General features: G+C 37.7%; 1 protein-coding gene across 1 annotated transcript in view; it reads left to right on the top strand.

Moving 5' to 3' along the window:
* LOC131064760 (protoporphyrinogen oxidase 1, chloroplastic) overlaps window positions 1-19,179 on the top strand; it is a 110,209-nt gene extending 91,030 nt beyond the window's left edge. The window contains exon 9 of the mRNA XM_057999031.2: window positions 18,505-19,179. Within this exon, the coding sequence (XP_057855014.2) occupies window positions 18,505-18,804 (300 nt within the window). The 3' untranslated portion in view covers window positions 18,805-19,179. The remainder of the gene's footprint in view (window positions 1-18,504) is intronic.
* Window positions 19,180-19,577: the final 398 nt, after the last annotated feature.

Genomic DNA, 19,577 nt, shown 5'->3' with positions numbered 1-19,577 from the left:
AGACGAACCCCCTTATATCTACATTCATTTCATGCACCAAATCCAAATGTGTCTTACCCCAACATTTCCTATCTACATGCTCTTTACCCTTTTTCCATACTAATGCAATCCTAATGCATAGGTATATTCCATCCTTACTAATCCATTTAATCATGCTACACATGCATCTAAATTCCAACATGATCATTTCCTCATTCCTAATTGCTAAATGCATTAAGGCAAGTATCTTAATGCTTTCTTTCTTAATTAATTAACATACTTACTATACATGCTTCTTATCTGTCAATGCATCAACACGATTCCATTTCATCATTATCTAAATCTAATTATGTTAACATTTCCATTAATTTTAAATCCATTCATTAAGGTTCCTTCACATTTCCAATTACATCTTAATCATTCCATAGAATCCCAATTTCAACTAATACAATTATACTACAATGTGAATTACATTCCTGTTTCAATCACATATCCATTACTTTTCCAAGTACATAAAGTCATTTCCTTCCATTATACAATGACAACATGTTACAACATATAGCCCTATTACAATTTATGATATAATCCTAATTTCATCTCCAAACTACTCACAAATACATTTCCACAAATACATCAAGAGCATAGCTCTCCCTAATACAAGATTCCAACTACTACATACAAAATATTACATTACATGAATCCATCATATCCATTACATAAATCTGCTACGAGGTACATCCATAATCCATCATGAAGAAGAATCCACATCCACGCATGACGAAATCCAAGAGAACATCCCAATGGCTAAAAAGCACCAACCACCCAACCATGTGGAACCAAAGGAACCACCCCCTGTGCTAGGAGATGACACAAGGTCCCAACACACACTCTAAACCTAAGCTGGCACCTATAACCAAAGAGACTAACAACACAAGGACTCTCATGCAAGGACTAACCACAACATACAAGAATAAACTCCCAGAGGCACAAAACTCAACAAGGTATAAATGCAATCTGATAAGGTATAAACGTAAGTCATCAAAGGAACACATGCAGGAGTGGAGTGTAATCACATGCCATCCGCAAAACTTAACAAGTATAACAAACATAGGCACTAGCCTAATGGACATGTGGAGCCATCTCAACCTATGAGAGATCAAAGGAGATTGACTTGCCATCGCAATGGCCTTCTCATGCTTATCCTAAAACATCCTCCCTAGGATCAAGTCATGAGACTCACATCAATTTTATCTTTATTAATGATTCTAACTACCCAACCCATTAATTATTAGGTTATCACTTATTTAACATCAAGGTAAACACTCAATGTGCCTTGGCAGTTTAGACTTCATGCATCCTTACAAGGAACCTCATGCAAGTCTATCTCTCGTGACCCCGGTCATCACAAGGAAGCCCACTCCCCCTAACATGGCCCAAAATATAAATGCAACAAGAGGCTCATAAACAATATACAAATCTAAAATCATTCATCATGCAGCCATACGCATACATGGACGGGAGGACAGAATTACAATTATCCAATGAAGGCGGCAAGCCAGCCTCTTCCACTTTTCAGCGGGGAATACAAGTATAAAGTAGGAATAATTGACTGTTCAGTACTACTGAAATCAGCCTTACAATAAGTGTACCTACATTACACTGTTAGCATCCATGAAGCATTACATTCTCAATGTTATCAAAAGATATGATCCCAATCTGCTACAATGAGAACTACAAAGATGACAAGCCAAAACCACTACTAACATCAATTCTGAAATTCTGAAAATGCACAAAAAACTCACCAAACCAGCAAGCTACGGACACACTAATATGCTTACAAATCATCCAAAACAACTCCGAATTGCACGAGAACGGAAGCAAACAGAAGGTAAAGCATAGACGATGAGATCCAAACCTCAAACCAGCACCACGAACACCACAAACACTTAGCACGCAACTCGAGGCACCACCAAAATGGTATGGCCAAGCTGAAAACTTTGATCTGCAACTAAAAATCTGAATCTCCAAATCTCAATCCGCAAATTTGTGAACCTTATCGCCCAAGGAGTACAGATAGATAGAGCCGATACCCAGAATGATGTTCTAAACACACAGGCAACTACGAATAAAACTCACTTCCAGCCAAGTACACACCAACAACATAGAAACTCCAAAACTCACACTGAAAACTGAATCAAGCACTCTAAAAACATCACCCAAAATCAACTGTCCAGCTAGGTATTGTGTCTCAAGTACAAAACTAAAGCAACTAGGAAGCTCTTCCAACTTCAAAGTTCAATCACTTACCATTCTGACAGCATAACGGTGTAAATTCTCAAGATGCCCAAATGAGGAGCCCATCCCTTGAATTTATAGATTTTGAAACTCAAATTCACCTGAAATGGCACCCAAATAACCTTACATCCATTTGCATTTCATTTCAAATGCCCCTCCAAGTATGGCGCCCACCTCCACACTCTCTAGTCATTCCTGAGTCATTCCTCAAAAATATAATCAGTCGAAATAATTAAATTTTAAACTTTAGAATAAAGTAATAATATTTAATTAGCAATTAAAATCAACCACTGATTGCTACCAAATCAACCATGTGAACGGAGGTGCAAAAAAAACACTAATCTGAACTGGATTGGATCTTTGCTTAAGACTACCAAAAATGGCACTGCCTGAACTGACACTTACTAAAAATAGTAAGTCATGAAAACACCTCCAAAGGACATGCTCGTCAAACCCTGTGAGAGAGCTCGAAAAACCCAGAAAACCTGTACTATCCAGTCAGCCCAACATCCACTTACTAAAAATAGTAAGTTCAGACATCTCAGAACTGAATGCATGTTATACCACCGTGAAACTCACGAAAAATCCAAAAGGAATCCATAAACAGAAATATAGAATTCCCACCGGACAGTCCCCAAATGGCTCATGCAGAACTCCACAAAAATAGGAAACCCTAATTCTCCATTCCAATCAATCTACGGGTCTCCAAAATAGGCCAATGGACCACTGATTACTCCTCACTGAGAAGGGGACATTACATTCCACCCTTGACTTGGCTTGTTTTTACTAGAGTTGACTTCTTTTTCATGCTTGATAGACTTATTTAGACTATTTGATGATATGGATGATGATTATTCATGTGTTTCAATTACTCATTATGATGCTATATTGGACATATACTATTTGGATGATTTATATGATGATGACTCTATGATTATGGATTATGTGAGTTGATGGATTCTATATGTTTACCATGTGATGGATTATTGATAGATTGGGTGATCATGGTTTTGATATTGGTTATGGATACACTAACCCTATTTCATGATTACATGTGTATAAGATATGTTTGATACTACTGTCTTCGTGAGAGGGACAATGTCACATCACTCATTGCGAGTAGGATGTGCCTTCGCGATTCCCTATCACCTGTTTGTTATGAGATATATGCATATGTTGTATCGTTGTTTCGTGGTTGCAGGATTTGCAGGTACCAGGCATCGACTCCACCTGGCTTCACAGGCTTGGGCGTGTCTTTAATTCCAATGGCTTATGTGGTTCGGGGATGACATGAGTTCCCAACACATACTCTAGGTCTAAGTTGTTCACCGTGAGTCATTAACATACTCTAGGTCTAAGTTGTTCATCGTGAGTCATTAACATCTTGGCATAATCTACCATGCCAGTTAGTAAGCTTGGTCTTCTTGGTGTTGTGAGTATGTTGGTGATTGTTGATTTATTTAATTAATTGATGCGTGGTTTTGTATGGTTCTTAATTGATTAATTTCATGGTTGGTTTAATATAGTTTATTTGAGTATTTAATTATGTCCTTTTATTTATTATTTTATTGATGCTTTAATTATTTGAGATTTAATATATAGTTATTTATATATTTATTATTGAATAATAGTTTATTTTATATTTATTGTTTATTTAATATTTGTTATTTATTTATTTAATTATTATTTATTAATGTTTGAGCTTTAATGTGGAATAATATTTTAATAAGAATATTTAATTATTTTATAGCCTTGGGCCATTTATTTATAACCCATTTGATTTATTTTCTTACAGCCTATGGTTATTTGTATAGTTCATTATTTAAAATATACGTGGGGTAGAAAAGCACTTTATTGTGTATCTCTTTTTACATCCCACTTGTACTTATAATATGTTTTTATATTTTCCCTTACCTACCCTCTATTTTTATTGGTTGATTTGGAGGTTAGGGTTTCGGCTTGGAGGCTAGGGTTTTGGTTTGGTTTTTCTTTTTATTCGGCAGACTGAGCTTGTCATCGAGTTACCATTCTGGAAGCCTTTTCTGAAACTTTTGGATTTTGGAGCTTGGTTTTTGGCTTGGGATTTTCGCTGGATTTTGTGGGCGCTTCTTCAACCTTCTTCCATAACTTCTATTTTCAGTTTGGAGCTCTCTTCTTTAGCATTAATTTTATTTTTTGTGTATGCGCCGTGTTTGCAAAAAATGACTGTCTATGGATTTATTTTGGGAAAATGATTTTAATATATAGTTTATACTATAGTTTGTGGAAAATATTTATGTGCATATAGTTTGTTATATAGTTGTACCTTAGGCTTGGGAAAAATACTTTATTTTCATTGGCTGGGAGTGTTGCCATGAACGCGCGGCTCTGTGCAATTTCTATTGTTTAAAAGTCGGTTTTTGGATTTCCTATTGTAGCTTGGCTTGAAGGATTTTTGGAGCAATTTGGTTGTGCCTAGCAGTTTTGGGTTTATTTGTGAGATTGGGTTGCTCCTATGAGTTCTCCTGGACAAGCACTGCTGAGAAGGAAGCTCGCTGAGAGTTAGTCTTGCTTTCCCTTGTTTTTTATTTGATTCTATATGGTTTCCTTGTGGTTATTGAGTGTGGTTTTGTTTGGAGGATGTGAATTAGTCTTGGATTGAGTTCTCTGTGTTAAGTTTTTTGTGTAATATGGAAGAAAAGCTCTTATGTTCAAATTGCATTTTCTCCTTCATATATTTATGGATTTAAGTTCCGTTTGTTGCTCTCATTTCGCCTTGTCTGGGCGTCACTTATTCTATTGGTTTTGAGGCTTGGAAATTTTCCCTTGATTTTTTTAATTTAGATTCGAAATTTTACTGTGTTCCATCATTTTTGGTATCTGTAACATATGCGCTAAAAGAGAAGACATATGCGCCATTAATTAGGAAATATGCGTTGATTATTTTAACATATGTGCTACACTATTTAGCATATGCACTAAAATAGTGAATGGATGCGCTAAAACAGTTAACTAATGCGCTTTAGAGTCAGTCAAACGCACCTCAGGGTTTGGCATATGCGCCATTCTGTTTAACAGATGCACTAATCTGGTCTTTCAGGGCATTTTCTAGTTTGTCTATTTGTGATGTCATTTTCAAATTGGATTTTGTACCAGAGGTTTTTTGGATGTTTTATGATTATTTCCAGGTTCTCCATTTGATCCGTTTGATGAATCTTTTTATGGTTTTTGCTTCTATGTTGTGGCAATTCACTATGTTGGATTTGTGCCCTCTATCATGTTGAGAAGCCATGGTAGAGAGGGTTGATTTATTGATTTCAGACCAACAAGTTGATGTGCCTTGCTATTAGTTTTCATCTCATTTTGTTAAGCAGATTTGATTATCTTATCTTGATGTAATTTATGCTATGAGGCTCCTTGATGTAATTGGTAATATGTTCATTGGGTATAAGCGGTCGAGTGATATTTGTTTGTAATGGTCCTCCCGGTACATAAGCGGTCGAGTTGAGCTTTGTTGTTGTGTTCAGTCCTCCCGCTGAACATTGCGGTAGAGTGATTCGTGTTGAGTGTGCTCTTGTTGCCTTGGTTGGTTTACTGCCAAGTATCTTGTTTACCTGCTGGATATGCAGAAGGGGCTGGCTTGCCGCCCAATTATTGTTATTAGTACTTTCAGTAGTTTTCTACTAACGATCCCCTGCTACCGTATGCTCTCACCCTCCCAGTTTGGGCTCGCGGTGATCAAAAGGTGTAGGGTTCCCTTCAGTTGTTTGGATTACATTATTCTAACCCTAATGGGTGATTGGTGTGATTGTGATCTTGCTGTAAATTCTCAAAACAAAATTGTGGGGAATATTACAGGACACTACATTTTGTGAGAATTTCTAGGTGATGGGTCATTCAATAAAGGAGTCTCCATATAATTTGAAGACTACAAGTACTCTTCACACAGGGAGAGTCTAGCCCATCGAAACCACAAAATGTATCGCTTGACGACAATGGAAATCAATGAGGGTGAAACCAAATACTGTACGACTCCAGAGGCCGTCCTATCATACAGTGTCGACAATGTAGTGAATGGGGACACTTTGCGAGAGACTGTCAGAATAAGAAGACGACATATGATTATTGTGCAAATGGTGTGGATCGGGGAATCATGAAGACAACGACTGCCCAAAGCAAAAGGGTATTAATATGCTGGACGTGGTGGAACAAGATGAGGTAGTTCTGGCAATCACGAGAGCACAGACAAAGGAGGTGTATTCAAACTCTTGTACGAAGAAGGAACGACTCCAAGAAGCTAGAGCCAAAGTAGAACAAGTGTTGGTGAAGGAATGACTAACCTCCAATGGAACTGCAAGTACATCATTGCAGGAGTCAGAGAAGAACATAGTTCGGCAAGTGCTACAGACAACCATACCCATTAAGGTGGTAGACCTTCTTCAAACTATCGCACAACTGAGAGTGGCAATTACCAACACAATCAGTGACAACTTAGTTAGCCAAAAACAATGCAAACCACAAGAGGAATCAACAGGGGAACCACCACATGAAGGGGATGAGGCCAATGATCCAATGTTGTTGTCGGTGAGTATTGCGAGGAAGCTGATGGTCATCAATATGGAAATAATGGGGAAGAAGTTGACAAACACCATCATTGATAGAGGCTTGGGAGTAAACATACTACCAAAAGTCACTTGGAAATGTATGAGGAAGCCGATGCTTTGGCCATCGACCTTCCACTTGGTAGGTGCCGACCAGCACAACATCGAGCCGTTGGGAACATTGATGGCACAAAAAGTAATGATTGGGACACAACAATTTTCTTGGACTTCGTAGTCATACCATTGCAGAAAAAAGCATACAACACACTCCTTGGAAGAGGATGGTTGATTATGCCCAAAGCGAATTATAATTGGAAGTAGAACACACTCAATCGAGAGTGAAAGGAGGAAGTACGTCATCAACTCGAGGAACTAGGTGGTGAGTAAAGAACTGGCATCCACCGACTTAAAGTCTGAGGGTGGAGAGTAAAGTATGGAGGGACAGAAAACGATGGAACCTAATGATGAAGGGGTGCTTGAACTAGAAGATTGCTTTGAAGATGAGAAGAGTTCCCTAAATGGACCGTTCCACTGGCAAATGGAGGACTACAAAGTGTTTTTGCCAATGTGTAATTTTCTTGAAGCCACAACTCTTGAAGAGTAGTTGATGAAAACATGCAAAGTTATGGACAATATATCTGACAATATGAAGAGTAAAATATGTAATATGAAGCATCTGAGGGATTATGGAGGCAAATCCACTTCATTGGAAATTCAGGAAAAGAAAGAGGGAATCAAGAGCGATGGAAAATGGAAAGCAAAAAATAATGAAGACTATGGAAAGGTCATTGTTTAATTCACACTTTCGGCAAGGGTATGTCTGTTTCGGCAGAAGCAATGGAAGGCGTCCTTGACAATTTTATGACACTTCAAACCCTTTGAAGTTGTTTTCAAAACAAAGGCATTCCTTCACCAGCCCGTAGGAATTAGTGGTGGCAAAAGCATTATTGCACCCCGTACGGCCTAAGGTTCTTGGCGTATGGAAGAGATAGCAACCAACCCGAATGACCTTTGCTCTTACCGTACGGTGTACGACCTTATCACCCCCTATTGTGTATGAATTTTTTGTACGACATTTCATCTCTTGGTTGTCGTACAGATATTTCGTCTCTTGGACCCACATATGGCAGCTTGAGCACACATCAGTACTTCTGTTGTATGACTTACGACTCTCTTCATAGCTATCTTTCGGTTGGCCGTACGGTGTACGAAAATACCCAACCGTGCATTGGAACTTGTCTTCACCGTACATTGCGTGGACTACATGGCAAGATTTGTCTTCCTTGTACGGTGTACGGATTGCACAAGGGAATTCATTTTTGCTGTACGATGTACAAACTATTCCACTTGGCGGATGGACCTCAGTACCATCCTTGCTGTACAGCGTATGACGTAGATTGCCCGTACGATATTTTTCATCTTTGTCGTACGACGCATGGACTAGACACATCATATAGTACTCTTCAACTTTTTCGTACGACACACAGACTAGACGCATAATACAACACTCTTCAACTTTTTCATATGACATACGGGCTAGACGCATCATACAATACTCTTCAACTCTACCGTACGACATATGGAAGCACTTGGCAGCATGCCCATCAATTTTGTTGTATGGTGTACAGAGGATAATTTTGGTTTTGTCGTATGGTGTTTGGCAACCCTGCATCAAGTGGTCCGTACAGGTAAGGGGTTTGGTACATTGTGTGAGTCACTTGGTAACAACACGGTGGCACCTTGGCAAGAGTGTAGTGTGGTCAAGCCATTGGGTGTGGTAGTTATGACATCATAAGTTAAGTCGTCTAGATCTTCGACAACTTCTACATCATAATTTTGAGATGAAATCTCTATTTTCTGGCTTCTTCAACATTATTCTTGGCATCTTAAAAAATCTGAAAAATGATGAGCCCCTTGACCCCGTTGGGGGCGTTGCCCCCAAACCCCCATTTGATTTGGCAGGTACACTATAAGTCAGGGTTGTGTAGTCTTAGTCATTGTCTACACTCTTGTCATTAGTCTTCCTGGATATTACTTGATGTTTACTTGTCGTCTAGAAGACGACTTTTTTCTTTCGGGGGATGATGTAGTCGGTATAAAATGCCTATTGTTATGTTTGATAATATTTGTTATCCACCAATGTATTAGTTGTTTGTATTAAGTGGGTTGTCACTCTTGGGTAGTTAATGTGTTGGTTGGTTGATGGTTGTGTTCCTCTCGGCAACTGTCGGATCCTTTAAATATGTTGTGTACCACCAAGGACGGGAGTACGATATAGTGGGATCTTTTGTAATCCTTGGCTGACCATCTCTGGTCTTCTTCTCTGTAATAATTTCATGTGCGAATAAAGATATATTTTACTGTTGTGCCCGGTATGCATTGTCATGCATATTATTATTTCTTGTATTTGATTTATTAGATATAGTAGTAAATAGGGCCCATATTTCCTTAAGGTAGTTGATTGTTTAGGGCATCGCAAAGATGCTAGTTTTCAATTTCATATCCTCAAGGATGCTATTTAAGAGGTTGGGCAACAAAGTGTGGTCCAAGTAGTGACAGATGTGGCCCATGTGTGCAAAGTTGCAGGGAAATTAGTTGAGGCAGATTATAGACATATTTGGTGGACTCCTTGTTGTGTGCATGCCATGAATAAAGCACTCAAGGATATGAGGAAGATTGAGTGCATTGGAGCTTCTCTAAGGAGCTTTTCTAATGAGTTCCTGAAACCTGTTGAGACCATATATGCATCCTATTTCATTCTCTTGGAGAGAACGATTGAGTTGCAAGAGTCATTGCAAGTCATGGTTATGATAACAAAATGAAATCGGTTGTTCAAGTCCAAGGCAGAGTAGGGGAGAAGGGTGAAGGATATAGTAAAGAGTGATGTTTTTTTGGATTGATTCAATAAATATAGTCTCCATCATTGCTCTAGTTGTCTAGGTAATCAAATATGGGGATTTAGATGCTACAAACCTTGGAGAGGTGTATGAGTGCATTGATTCTATGCTTGACCAAATGAGGGCTGCCATGTGAGAGAAGGACCGCACATTAGCATTCTACAATGAGCACATTCAGCCAATCATTCATTGGAGATGGAAGAAGCTCAACACTCCCTTATGCATGGCTGCATATGCATTGAATCCTAAGTGGTACAAGCATAGGCCTGGTAGAATTACATTGATACAAGATGCTCAGGTGAAGGCAAGGTTCTTTAGGGCCATTGAGAAGATGTATGATCTTATAGATGCCTCTACACAATTCACATTGAGTGGACCAAATCTACCACTCTTAGGGGTTATTTTGAGGCGGCCAAGATGGATGTGGCAACTATGGCATAGGAGGACCCAAATTTGTGGTGGAATTGCCATGGACCAAATTCTTTGACTACCATTCTAACTGTTTGATTGTTATCTCAGGTGTCTAATTCTTCAGCTGTTGAGAAGAACTGTTCTCCTTATAGCTTCATTCACTCTCTTAAGAGGAACAAACTTACCTCTAGGAGAGTAGAGAAGCTTGTGGTTGTACATAGTGCTTTGCATCTCATTGACCGCAAGATACTTGTGCACAAAGAGAGTCGAGTAGCACGATGAGATGTAGAGCCAAAGGAGCCATCACAGATTGATGAGGATGCTAAAATTATTTTGGTGGATATTGACCATGTGGAGTCTAGTAGTTCTAGTGATGAGGAGTTTGGGGTTGATTAGAGGCCTTTCTTCACTACATTTTTCTATTTTGATATCATTGTACTCATTGTAATCATCTTTATGATATTTTGGATATAATATAAATCTCCAATTTGACATGTTCATTTTCAAATTTGAGTAGTATTCAAGTATTTTAGTATTTAGCATTTGCATGCTATTTTATTAATTTGCCAAAGTTTCATTTGAAATGTAATTCTTATACATCTTTTAAAACTTTTTTTTTCAAGTACTATATGTATATTAGCTCCACCTCCCCCCATCTCCCTATCGCCATCCCACTGTCGTCCCCAAACTTAGGCCCTTGGTCCCTACGTCCTCCCATCAGGAAACTCCGTTGAACACTAGCAAATAGTCAACTCCCCTCGATTCTCTCATGCGCTCAATTAAATCTTCAATGCAAGTAGTTAACTTTAGATCTGTTATCTCCCTAGTCAATTTGAGTCCAGAAATAAAAATTACTTTAATTAAAAAACTGAAATAATCCTCAACTGTTTCATGCTTACCACATCTCCTCATTAGTTTCCCCAATCATGGATCATATTTGAGATTCTAGATTGAAATTTAACCGTTCATTTGATTCTCCGAAAAATTATTAATCAAACCCATTATTCATCATTTCAAAAGAATTCATTTTTACAAACCACATCTGTCAATATGTTACCCATGGAATGCTAATGTTATGCAGGCGAATTGAGCACCCACATTCCAAAACAAGCAAATCTTGACAATGTGCTCATCTTAGGTTTGCATGTGAAAAATTTGATCGTTAACTGATTTGGTATTGATCCTTCTTTGGTTTATTCTATTTTCATAAATTCAGAATATCCAATATAATAGAGTAATTACCCATAGGGTTAGAGGCCCAGAAGAAGACATTATTTTGCTGAATGTATGGTAGTTTGAAAGAGTTGAGCAGCATTTATAGATTAGAAATAGTAGCTACATGGTCACTAGCAACAAACTCATGCAAATTTTTCCATTTGATTCTCAACCCTTCCCTAGTTAAGTATACTTATACAACACAACCAAATCTATTAGAAAGCATCCCTATAATTTGTTGGAATTGAGGGAAAGAGGAAAGAGGTAGTTGCTCCAACCAGCTGTCATCCCAAAACCTAATGTGATCACTCTTTCCTCAAATTCCACTGAATACTTTTTTGAAGGAGACTTTTAACTTTGATTTGTTCCATATAAGAGAGCCTTTTGGCACTCTTTCAACAACATAGAGTTAGAATCTCCTCCTTGAAAGTACTTGGCTTTCATAATATCCACCCAATTTTTGTTGTCCTTCATGAAGCTCCAACAACTTTTGGCCAATAATTTTTTGTTGATCTTTAAACTTCTTTGATACAAGCCCTCCATTGCCTTTTGGTTTGCACACAATATCCAAGTTGACAAAAGCCAAACTTTTCCTCTCTTCCATACACATCTAAAGGATTTTTTGTTGAATTTACCGAATTTTTTCTGCCATATATTGAAGTTCTTAAAAAGGGACTAAAGAGAGTGCTGAAGGAGGTGGAAATTTTCCAGTTTGACTAAGAAGATTTCCTTTCCAGCCAATAAGTCTTTTTTTTGTAATCTCTCCACAACAATATTAGTATTGGGGTGTTCCTTCATGGATAGTAGGATCCCAAATCCGTGGCTGGCAAAAGAGCAACACTATACTCAAGAATACTAACAATTTGGATTGTAAGTTCTCTAGGGTGTTGGAAAAGTGCAACAAACTCTTTTGCATAGTTGATTTGCTGCCCAAAAACAGCAGCATAATCCATCAATAAAGGTTTTCCACTTAATGGCCTCTTGCATTGAAGACTTGACAATGATGATGATGTCATCCACAAATTGTTGAATAGATGAGGGAGCACTAAAGAAGCAAGTCTGAGCCTAGTGATAGCATTTACAACAATTAGCTTGAAAATGTTCCTCCCTAAAGCCTTATGAAGAGGATGGGGTCCCCTTGCGACAACTTCTTGGTGCTGTTGAGAAAACCTTTGGGCTGTCCATTAACAAGGACATAAAACTTGGTAGTAGTAACACACGCCTTAATCATTTGCAACAACTTCCCTTGACATCCAAATTTCTTGAAGACCTCAAATACAAAGTCTCGGGACACTCATCATAGGCTTTGGAGACGTCCAACTTGAAAATCATGTTTCTTTCTTGTGTTTCTCCATATAATTCAGCACTTATGCATGGTTATAACACCTAGAATTTGGTAGTTTGGTGTTAGGAATTAGGTGTTGTACACCTTGCATAATGTTTATAATGTTTAATTTATTATTATGTTTGTGGTGCACCTAGGGGGACTTGTTGATGTGTGTTTTATGCACATGCGAACATAGAATAAAATACCAAGGTATCTTATCCTCTCTTGAACAAAGTCTCTCAAATGCTATGCTTTGCGATCAAATGAGACAACTCCAAAGTTATGAAATGTCAGGGCTTGACGTGTGGATAAGCTCAATGTTTTGATGTGATATTGCTGGAATCACAAGGGGACTTATGTTGTATTTAGATGCTTGAATACTTGGATGTTGTTGGAAGGTAGGACTAACTCATCTAACAAATAAAGATCTAAAGGAAAGGGTTTAGAGAGTCTAATCTAATCCTAAGAACAATGAAGACAATAGATGGTGCTTTGATAGACAACTTCCCCCCAAACGTAACTTGGCTTCGCCAAGACAAGCAACAACTACACCAAGTTAGTGCGATCTTCTAAGGAGTCGAAAGATTTTCATATTGAGGATCATTCATTCAAATACCCAATACTAGCGCAACTTGAGCAAACATCCACAATTGAACTTAGCAACCATAATCATAATTCTTAGGATAACTTTGCATAGTAGCTTACAATCAGCAAACTACCAAAAGTATGAACACTAAAGGAATTCATCAAATACCATTGCACTTCTCCATCATGATCAATGAACTTCATCTAAACTATGAGGTTAAAGAACAAGAAACCATGCAACATGTAAAAGGAATGCCGCAATTCACCATAACTTCAATGAAAATAGTGTATCCATTTACAAGCCTTGGCAACGATTTCTGCCTTTTCTCCTCCTACTCTACTCCTAACTTCTGATGATCTAACTACTATCTTCTACTCTTCTACTACTATTCTATTATTGTTCTAACATTTACAAATGAGAGCATTGAGCCTTATATAGATAGCTCATTACAATGAATGGCTCATATTGATTCAAAATCAATGGCCAAGATCGAAAGATAGAAACCCTAATTAGGGTTTATTACAACCACCATTACATTGACCAATGAGAGATGAGGTTAAGTAAAATAATGTTTGATGTAACGCCACATGTCACCTTTTCCCTCCTTAAATGAATGTTGACTTGGTACCCTTTGATTGAACAAATGGTGACTAGGATGCCACCTCAGCTTGCCTTGTAGACTTGATTAACTTGCTTTGAACATTCTTCATGGCACTTGGAATTCCTTGTGATACTTTGAATTTCATCCATATGTTAGGGAATTCCATGAACTCTTTCCTCAACATTCTATGACTTTGGGATTCCTTGATGTAGTTCTTGATTTCTTGATGTGAAATCCTTTGTGCTTATGTCCTGAACTTGTTTTCCTTTATTTGTTTACCATCAAGGTGAAGTCCTCATGTTTGATCTAGTCCACATCTTTGCCTTTTGGAAATCCTTGTTCTCAAATCCTCCTCCAATTTTTGAAGTGTTGATCTTCCTCATCTGCGTTTGTGATGTTGCCCTTGCAATATGCACCCTCTTCAAGCCTTGATCATCGTGCTTTCCTTCCTTCTAGCAAACCTGCAAAACAAACAAATATTGAATTAAACACCTATGGGATAAACTTGATTTCAACCTTGGTGGGAAATCCATCCGCATACGAATGGATCAGTCCCCAAAACATCTGCATTATCCTTGTTCATTCCTTCACTCGGTGGAAATTTGATGCCTATCTGAACAACTTTGTTATTGATCTTTATTTGAAATGATTTGTCCCTTCCTTTGTAATTCTACACTCAAGTGGAAATCCGACCCTCATTGGGACTCATTGTCCTTGAAATTTTGTTTGATTTGATCACCATTTGATAGAGTGGAAATTCGAACCCCTTCGGGACACTCCAATGTTCCTCACTTTGTTCTCACAAATAATTTTCCATAATTAATAAGGTTCTGATTTCAAATAGTTTTCAGATCTGTAAGTTCAACATTAAGTAACACAAATTCTAGAAAATACAAGAGATTTGATCAAAATCTGGAAAAATTGTCCTCAGAAAACCTGATTTTCAGACTTAAGATAAGTCTGATTGCAATAAATAAGTCTGAAGACACCCCTGTAAACTCAGAAAATGGCATGTTTGATGCAATCTCAAGTCTGATTTTTGAGTATAAAGTCCAAGGACACCTCTGGAAATGGTTGATTTAGGTGCTAGAAAGTTGTCTCAGATTTGGTTTTGAGTACCAAGTCTGAATATGCCTTGGTATACTCAGAAAATGACTGATTTGAAACTCAAAAAAGTATACCCAGGTCTAAAAATGTCACTTGGAAGTATGAATACATTTAGAAAGTGACTGATTTTTGATATTAACGTTGTAATAAAGTCTGATTTTCTAAGGATTGAGTTTGAATACGCCCTCCAATGACTGAAAATACTCAGAAAATGGTGTATTGATGTCCGATTTTCTGATGTTTAAGTTTGAATACACCTTGGTAAGGTCTGAAAATGGCCTCCAAAAGTCTGAAGGCACACTGTCAGTGATGAATATCAATGGCTGGAAGTGATCCCGTCACATGCTTTCATTTGAATTGTTTTACCTTCCAAAACTCAGAAATGATTAAATCTGGGCACTATCATGTGGCTGAAAATGATACCTTAGTCTGAGAATAGTTCTGAAGATGATGCTTCAGACCTGCACCAGCAATGGTGTCTTCACATTTGAGCCCAAAAATGGTGTCCACATAGAATCGCTCATGTGTAGTGATGGTTGGAAGTGATATTCAGATCTGGAAATGCAATGTTCAGTCAATGGCCAGCAATCGTGTCCAAGGAATGATGTCTATAGAAATCATTAATAAATGGTGGACAGCCAACACTTCAGAAAAATCGCAGTCGTTCCCAGCCATGGCGTCAAAGGAAATGTGCACAAATCTCCCCAATATGCGAGGCAATCAGCCACACAAAGAAAATCGTGGCCCTAGAAATGCTGGCACCAAGCTTCAAAATTCACTCAAGTCTCCAATGGTGACCAACAACTCAACAATTCTGGAAATTCTCCTCTAATGGTGGCACTAGGAATAGTTGGGCAAAATCGCCCCTTTCACTCTGCAACTTGTCTTCAACAATGGTGTCAAAATGACACTTGGGCAAAAATTGTCCAGCTGTAACCTCCAATTTGTCTTCAATCAGCCACCCAACTGTCACATCAGCAACTTATAATATTATTTTAGTGCTGGCTGGGCATACTTATTCACATTTTCACTTTGAAACTTTACCACACAAGCAATGTGGGATAAAACTTTGCCTTCATAACAGCCTGGTGGAAAATCGCCTTGTATGGGGATAAGGATTCTCATTAAATTTCACCATAACTCATCACAAATGGCCATTTAGGGAAAATCGATCCCCATCAGGACAATTAAAATTCGTCATTTCATTTGCATTGTCCAGAAAAAATCATCTTGGGGAAAAACGTGGGTCATCTGAATTCCAAAATCATGTTCATTCTTTCATTTTTGTCCACACATTCCACTTTGGGGGAAATTCGATCTCCATCTGGACAATTATCTGCATTCATTTCCTCAAATTTATCCACAAATTGGTCTAAGGGAAAAACGACCCCCCATTAGGATAGAATTTTGTCCGCATTAAACTTCATCATTCATTCATGGGGAAATTTGCACCGCATCGGGAAAATTCCACCACTTAGTCAAATTTCGGGCCTCCCAATGGAAAAACGTGGTCCATCAGGGCAATTCTCAGGATACTTGGGAAAAAATGCCCCTCATCAGGAAAATGAGTGGGGAAAATCATGACCCATTAGGAAAAAGTCCATTTATGCCTCAAACTTAGGAAAAGACGTCCTTTCATCAGGAAAACTCACTTTTAGACTATAATTTCATGTTTTCCATCAAGACTTTGATGACTTGTGCACCACTAAGTATCCAAACATGTCAATTTTCATCATTATGCATCGGGACTTCATTATTTTAACTGAATTTTGAGCGGGAAAATTGGGATCTATAGGGACAATGTGCAATTTTGACTTAATTTACCTACTAGGAGTGGGAAAACAACTCCTAAAGGACCCCCTGAAGCTTAGGCACAAAAATATCACTGACTTAGACACACTTAGGCATATTCAAGCTCAAATTTAAAACTTGTTGCAACCTTGAAACTTAGAATCATATTAGCAATTTTAACATCCTTTTAACATTCTAAACGACACCCTCTCATAAGCAAAAGCTAAAACTAGGAAACTAGGCAAAACATCTACCCTAAAAAGCGAAAAGTGGGGGTTCCCATTTGCAATGGGGCGATGTGTTAAAACGTCACAACAGGACCTAGAAGTACGTGCATCACTAGGAGTTAACATTCTTGGGGCCACTTTATGTGTTGTAACATTGGGATTATATTTAATGTAGGGTCTCACATTGGGAAAATGTATTTAATTTAATATCAGGGAAATATTAACAAAGTGAAAACTTAGTACCTAATATTAAATGTTGGATCAATGGTATTGTAATCCCATGGAATTAGTCGCATGGTTTTATGTAATGCCACATGGTGGTTTTGTGTTAGCTTGTTTCTATAAAAGAAAATACAAGGGTAGTTGTTTAAGGTTGGCTAGTTGGGGTTTTGAGTCTTCTTTAGAACTTAGAAGAGTGCATATGTGAAGCATGGCATGTGATGTGTGGATTCATGCTTTGACACATGGAGGATGCATTGGAGAGGTTTGATGATTTAGAGGTGTTCATGGAGGTTCCGACGATGTATTGTAATGTTTGAATTGCTGAATAATACGAGTCATGGATGCTTTTGGAGGTTGGATTTTTCCTAGGGTATTGTGTCACCTTTGATGGTATGTTGTCTATTCTTTCGCATATGGATTATGAATACTTGTTTTCATACATTTCCCTTTTGGGTTACATGGAAATTGTCATTATGTGGCTGCAAGTTTCCTTTCATTAGGGACAAATAAGTTCTGGTTAGGGGAAGTCAAACTTGATATAATATGTTGGATTTTGAGGACTAACAATTTAGAAGATATCTTGTAAACTATGTTGCAAAGGCTGATTGGTCAGTAATCAGCCAAAGCAGTCGCCTTTCTATTGTTTGGAATGAGGACAATGAATGTGTTGTTCAACCACTTAAGAAGTCTACTAGACCCAAAAAACTCACACGCAACAGCAATGGCATCCCTGCAAACCCAAAAATTATATTATATTAATACCTATATGGACATACTGTACCTATAGCTGAACCTGAACCTGATTACAGTTTGACAATGCAATTTTCATAAATATCTTTCTGCCAAATAATATTTCTTTTGATTTATTACCATTAGTTCAAGTTTTAATAAGCAGTATGTTATTGGATGCACATAGTTTTGATTTGCAATATTAGTAAATAATAGCATTCTGTCGTTGGCAAGGCTCAAGACTGGCATGCACCAAAAAATGACATGAAAACATGAACTTTCTTTTTATCTTAAACATCAAAATCAGCGTTCCATATGTTTTTTGAGGCTATTTGACCAAAGTAATATTTATCTTAGTTCGAGGGTAAGCAGCTTTAAGCATCAAATTCTGTAGATGATTGTAACATACTAATATGTACTGGAACTCTCTTAGAATAAATCGGTCGTTTCTATTGCAAATGAGTTCTGAGAATTTCTAGGTAGTTTTTCCTTCATAATTTGGAGGTGGTTTAATTATTTTTCATTTAAAATTTGCAGAGCCAAAGTGCAATTGTGAGTGCTGTTGACAGAGACCTGAGAAAAATGCTTATCAGAGAAGATGCAGCAGCACCTATGACTCTTGGTGTGCGGGTGTGGCCACAAGCCATCCCTCAATTTTTGGTAGGCCATCTTGATCTTTTAGAGACCGCACAAGGTGACTTGCGTGATTGTGGGTTAGAAGGTTTGTTTTTGGGAGGTAACTATGTTGTTGGAGTAGCATTGGGTCGCTGTGTTGAAGGAGCTTATGAAAGTGCTGAAGAAATATCTCAATTTCTTATTAAATCTTTTAGCAAGTGATGCCATCATGCTATTATCTTGCAAATTCTCACAGTTATGTATTCTTTGACCCTCAAATTGTTGTGCACACAAACTTTCTGTATAAAGCAAAAAGAGTTTATTTGAGGAAACTGTTTGTTGGCCATCATTGTTAGATCAATTCCAGAAGTTACTGATCTGAATAAAAAATTTGTATTTCATGCAATGAAACTATAAATGCAAGTGGAGGTTATATTAGATTATAGAGTGAAAAGGTTATTAGGCCACAAATTTGTGTTGTGGATGGGATGTTCTCGCTGATGGAGGCAAGAGGTTTGTAGTAAGATCATTGTAAGCTTGTGGACGATTTTTCAGCAATATCCATCTATGAGAGCATCTTACAAGATTCCGCTTTTACATTGGATTGGCAATCCACTGCGTTCTTTTTTTTTCTTTTCTTCCCGAAAGGTAGATCTGCACAAATAGAATCACCCCACCTCTGGCTACTTGTGAGAAGGTCAGACATTTTAATTAGATGTTTAGGATGGGATCCCATGCATGGGGATTCTTTTAAAATTTTGAATGTTGAGATTTGTGGGAATATTTTAAAGCAGGTGGTCTCATGAATTTTGTTGTGCAGTTTAAGCTTGAAAATTCATTGAAGCTTGTGACTTATGAATTTTATTATCTTGCATATAGAATAGATAAAATGTTAAAAAATAATTAGTGAGAATTTTAAAACTTATGCCAGGAAAAATATCTAAATTGGTGGGATAATTTCTATCATATTTAAAATTTTCAAACTAATCAAGAAC

This window comes from Cryptomeria japonica, chromosome 1 (genome assembly GCF_030272615.1).
Source record: "Cryptomeria japonica chromosome 1, Sugi_1.0, whole genome shotgun sequence".
NCBI lineage: Eukaryota > Viridiplantae > Streptophyta > Pinopsida > Cupressales > Cupressaceae > Cryptomeria > Cryptomeria japonica.
This window is presented reverse-complemented; position numbering and strand designations above follow the sequence as displayed.